The 5,398-nt window shown below is 35.6% G+C and overlaps 1 protein-coding gene across 1 annotated transcript; it reads right to left on the bottom strand.

Annotated features, from left to right (window-relative positions):
• Nucleotides 1-633: 633 nt before the first annotated feature.
• On the bottom strand, nucleotides 634-2,984 carry LOC132268694 (pentatricopeptide repeat-containing protein At3g22470, mitochondrial-like). The gene has a single exon (XM_059769495.1). The coding sequence runs from the start codon at nucleotides 2,804-2,806 to the stop codon at nucleotides 1,145-1,147; it is 1,662 nt and encodes a 553-aa protein (XP_059625478.1). The 5' UTR covers nucleotides 2,807-2,984; the 3' UTR covers nucleotides 634-1,144.
• Between the last annotated feature and the right edge of the window lie 2,414 nt (nucleotides 2,985-5,398).

Genomic DNA, 5,398 nt, shown 5'->3' with positions numbered 1-5,398 from the left:
TTGTCCAGATCCAAATCAAGTGCTTCAAATATGTTAAAATTTTCCATCATCATCATCATTTTTATCCTTACATATATGAGATTGTCCAACATTAATTTTGGACGTCAATGTATTTCTTTGTGCTGCTTCCCAACCACTTCAATTTTGTTTACATGAAGAACTACAGATTAGCTCAATATACAAATAACATGTTTTATAACACTGGAAGACAATATCCACAATAGCCCTACCACACTCCTAGGAAAACAAAACAAAACAATTAATATAGATATTAAAAATTTATCAAAATTTTAAAAATACAAAAAATAAAATTCAAATGCAAACTAACCAACGATATGTTTCCAACATTGTCATTGTTGTAAGGGTTCTTTGACACAGTAAACTTGAACCTCACTAATAAAATTTGAATACAAACTTACCGGATGAAATGTTTTCAATATTGTCATTGTTATAAGGGTTTGATACAGACCAAAGGAGGCATCAACTCTTCCAGAAACTCACTCTACCTTACAGACCAAAGGAGGAATCCTTTGCAAGCTAAGAGATGAGGAATCAGTTATTGTGTCAGTGCAATGGGTAAATCAGAACAATTAGAAGGAAAGTGAAGATGCAACAGAAATATTTGATGGATTCGAAAGTGTTGGTAATGAGAATAAGTTTATTAACATCAAGCAATTAAGAGGAAAAGTAAGGACAGCATACCCTCATAGTACAAAGTGTAAACAAAAAAGGAAAATGAAGTTGATGAGGTACCATTCTTGAAACATCCTGACAGACAAAGGCAAAGATGATAAGCACAGAGTCTTTGGTAAATTTCAAAGCTTGGAAACTCGTATCTCTTTGGGGTCATTGAAACACCATTCCCATCTGCTTCAGCAGCAATTTTGCTATCTTCAGATTCACCTAGCCACCTTCCTTATCCCATCTAGTCAATCGGTTACATACAAATCCCTCCAGCATTCTTTTTTAGTTCCCCAACATCACCCAACTCAGGTTCCCTCCTTCGTTCTTCTCATGGAACAACAATTTCACCCCCAAAACATGTAGAAGACACTGATACAAGCATCAATAGGCCATACATATAGCACACTACAAGGCCAACAACTATGACTCTTCCACCTAACATAAGAAACCCCAATAGAGATTATAGAAACCTATTGAGCATCTCTAAAATCGACTGATCTAATCCACTATTATTTGGTAAATCCAATAGAAGGCTCACAGTACATGAATCGGCAGAGAACCCCTTCTCAACCATTTCTTGAAGAAGTTGCATTGCCATTAACGTCTCGTTGTTTCGAAGAAATCCCTGCACAATTATATTGTAAGTGCAACCATTGGGTGAGCAACCACTCCCTTCCATTTTCCTGAGCAAAATGTTTGCTTCAATTAACAACCCTTCCTTACAAAGTCCATTGATCATAATACTATATGTGTGAACATTAGGTTGCAACCTTTTGGAAGGAAGACTATAAAAGAGTTCCTTTGCATCTTTAATGCTTCCAGCTCTGCATATACCATCAATGAGGATGCTGTAAACCACAATATTAGGATGCAGTCCACTTTCTTCCATGTCTCGAAACAAGGTCATTGCCTCAGCCAGACATTGGTTCTTACACAATCCATCTAACAAAGTATTGTACGTTATAACATTAGGATGTTGGCCACGGGCTCGCATCTCATTTAAAAGTTGTTGCACAACTAGAGGTTTTCCTACATGACAGAAACCACCTATAAGAGTATTGTAAGTAACAGGATTAGGAATCAATCTCATCCGGGAAATTTCCTGAAAAAGTCTGAGAGCATCATCCATTCTTTGCTTCTTACAATATCCATTAATCAAGATGGTATAGCTTTGAATATTAGGGGCACAACCCCTACCAACCATCAAATCAAATATCTTCTTTGCCTCGTGAATTTTCCTTTGCAAACAAGAACCGTTCATCAGTGCATTGTAAGTGACTGTATCAGGCTTCACACCTTTTTGCATCATCACTTCAACTATTTCTACTGCTTCTGCAAGCTTCCCTTCCTTGCAAAGTGCATCCACCAATATAGTGAAGATTCTTACATCCGGTTTGATTTTTTGGTTCACCATTTCATTCAATAATCTTTTAGCCTCTTTCCACTGGTTTGAATTGCATACGCCAAAGATTAAGGAGGTGTAAGTAATAACATCTGGAGAAATGCCTTTATGTATCATTTCTGAAAAGAAGTCAAAGGCCTCAGCTACCAATCTGTCCTTACAAAGACTGTCAATGATCATGTTATAGACAATGACATTGGTTTCCCAATTTCTCTCTTCCATCTTCTTAACCAACTCAATAGCCGCGCTAGTGTTCCACGTTTTGCACAAACCATCTATAATCGTTCCGCAAGTAAGTATATTATGTCGAAATCCTTTTGCCCCCATGTCATTAAACAACTTTACTGCCTGACCTATTTTATCCTCGGTACAGAGCCCCCTCATCAAAGTGTTGATTTTTTGGTTCACCATTTCATTCAATAATATGAATGAAAATGATGAAATGTAGTGGGGCATGAGCATCACACTGTTCACTTCATAACCAAGCTTCAAAGTTCTCCCCAGAGCAGAGAAAGCCAAATCGATCCGATTCAAATGGCAGTAACAATTCATTGAGATGCCTAGAGTATACTCGTTTGACTCTACCGTTCTTGAGGATTCCATTTGCTTAAGCAAAGAAATAGCAGTGGTGTAATGTTTCATTCTCACAATGGCCCCTAACAATTTAGTAAAATGCACAATTGAAGGAAGAGGTTGCATTTGAGATATTTCATTAAACATTGCCAGTGCATCATTAAGGTTTGTGAACTCAAATCTGAATTGATTTTTGACTGTCTACATAAATTGGGTTTGACTACCAGTTTGGGAATGAAACGAAGCCCTTAAATTGTTGCAAGCAAATGGATAATCAATGAAGAAATTAACACAATGCTTAAGAGAAGTTGCAGACTTACGGATACCTTTATGAAGAGAGAGAGCACCACCATATCTACACTTTAAAGAGGCAATAACACTTAAAATAATTGACCTAACTCGCTGCAGTAGGGCGTGTCTTGTGGCGAGTGGTTTGGGCTAGGTTAGGCCCATTGCATTAATTCCTTCCTTTACCTCTCTTTCTCGAAGTAGTGGATCCTACATATAAAAAAATAAAAATAAAAATAAAACTCACAAATCGCGTCTTCTCTAAATGCGTCAATTTTATGTTATTGTCAATAAACTTTTTGGTCCATTCAATCACGAAACGACATAAACAAATGTGCAAGTTTTATGTCATTATTAATAAGCTTTTTGCTTATATGTCGCTTTGTGATTGGCCGAGATCAATGGTCTCAGGACCATGTAATAGGCTTTCTATATTTCAAGGATGCGACTCTTTTATGCGAAAAATTATTAGATGATCCTAATTCATTGAGACTTGGTGGACCAATTCAACTCAGACTCTTCAATTAAGAAAATAGTTCCACAAAAGTGTATTAAATATTACAAAAAAATCTCAATAACAATCTGAATTGAACTGGTTCACCACATATTAAATAAACCATTGTAGATGCACTTAAATCATTAGTATTGCCAAAAGAGTGTGATTCAACTCTAGAGTCAATCAATACAAGCATTTACTATATATGTATATAAACATGCAAAGTATAAAAATTAGATATCTATTAATAAAATGTCAAATATATTCAGTTGTTGACTTGAAAGGAACCACAAACCCCCAAGCGCAAGTTAACATCCTAAAACCTACCACATTCTTTTCTATTACCTTTCAATAATTAAATTTCCTCCTCGCCTCACGCAATATCTCTGAGTCTCTTATTTTTTTTCCTTAATGAATGTCACACCTAGCTTTTCTCTTAAAGTATCATTTGCAACTTTTATCTCCATCCAAGTGATGACTTTGCAAAACCATGTGTAATTTTTTTTTTCTTTTTTAAAGTGGGAGATCACTATTGTAAAGTATAAACTAATATTTGAGTCCATCGTGGCCATGCTAGCCAAGTCAAGATCAATGTTGAACTTGTGTTGGCTGTTTAGTTAGCTAGTATGCAGTGATTATGATGTCCGTAGCTACTAAACAGAGCAGGTGTTAAGGATTGGATCAGAATTTTTGCTTGCTGGAAGAAGTTTTGGTCAAGTAGAAGAAGCAATCAAATAAGTTCACATTCATTGCCATTACTCAGTGGCCTAGTTGGTAGAGTGCCCAGTTACTTGAGCGGGTTTCCCTAGTTTGTCAGGATTAAAAAAATTCCCTAGTTTGTCCGGATTAAAAAAAAAAAAAAATTGAAGAAAGTGTCATTTCCATCACACCATTTAATCAAATAGCTATGAAGGGAATGTGTAGAGACTAGGAAAAAATGTGTCTTGCTAACACCAATGAGTTTTCTGCTTAAGTGAATAGGGTATCATCCACTCATGTCCTCATGCCATACAAGCTATAACATGCCATGCTAACTAGCTATAACATTGAAACCACAGTGTTAAGCTACAAAATGCAAGTAGGCCAATATTTGGAACTCCATCCCTGTGATTACAAACTAAACTAGATCCTTTGCAACTCGGAGAACATCCTGGTCAATCTATAAACATGAAGAAAACAAGGGCATTAATACTAATATTATTGATGTTAACATGCTCAAAGGACAATAATATAAAACCTATTGCTATGTATCCAAGCAAAATTAGGTGCTTCTTTATTGGATAATTTCCATTCTACATCTTTATATTTCTAAACTAAATATATCCAAAAAGATAGCAAGTGAAAAATCGACCAATAAACTATGCAGAAATGGCAAGTGTACATTGTACTTGCAAAGGTATCATATCTCTTTCTTTAGATAGCCATATACCATATCTCTTTCTTTAGATAGTTATATACAACATCTCAAATTCAAAATAAAATAAAATTGCACGCCTTCATTTAAGAAGCTCAGAGACCCAACCTATAATGAGAAATTATTACATGGTCCAAGCGAATCGCGTGCAGACACATAGGCAAAAAGTGAGATAAAACTAACAAAAAGATGACACATTTGCTTATGTGTCAGCACATGATTGGTCCGGGACATTGGTCCCAGGATTATGTAATAGTTTCTCACCGATAAGAACAATATGAAAGGCTTTCTGTTTAAGGTAAATGAGCTGAACTTCTCGATTTATTTCCATTATTGACCTCCCACCACTATATTGTTACATTACATGACATTTTGAGTTGATACCAGTCATATATCACACATATAAAAATTAGCTTTAAATGTTATGTGTCATCAATTATGACTAATTACTATAAGTAGTATAATAAGTCCAATTCCTTACTCATGTGTTAACAAACCCACTAGAGCTAATGTTTAATCTTTCAAATGCAAGATCTTCCTT

Source organism: Cornus florida, unplaced genomic scaffold (assembly GCF_030987335.1).
Source record: "Cornus florida cultivar Cherokee Brave unplaced genomic scaffold, ASM3098733v1 CherokeeBrave_3.0.0_Hap2_Chr08, whole genome shotgun sequence".
Classification (NCBI taxonomy): Eukaryota; Viridiplantae; Streptophyta; class Magnoliopsida; order Cornales; family Cornaceae; genus Cornus; species Cornus florida.
The sequence above is the reverse complement of the archived record's forward strand: the minus strand, read 5'-3'. Positions and strand labels throughout refer to the sequence as shown.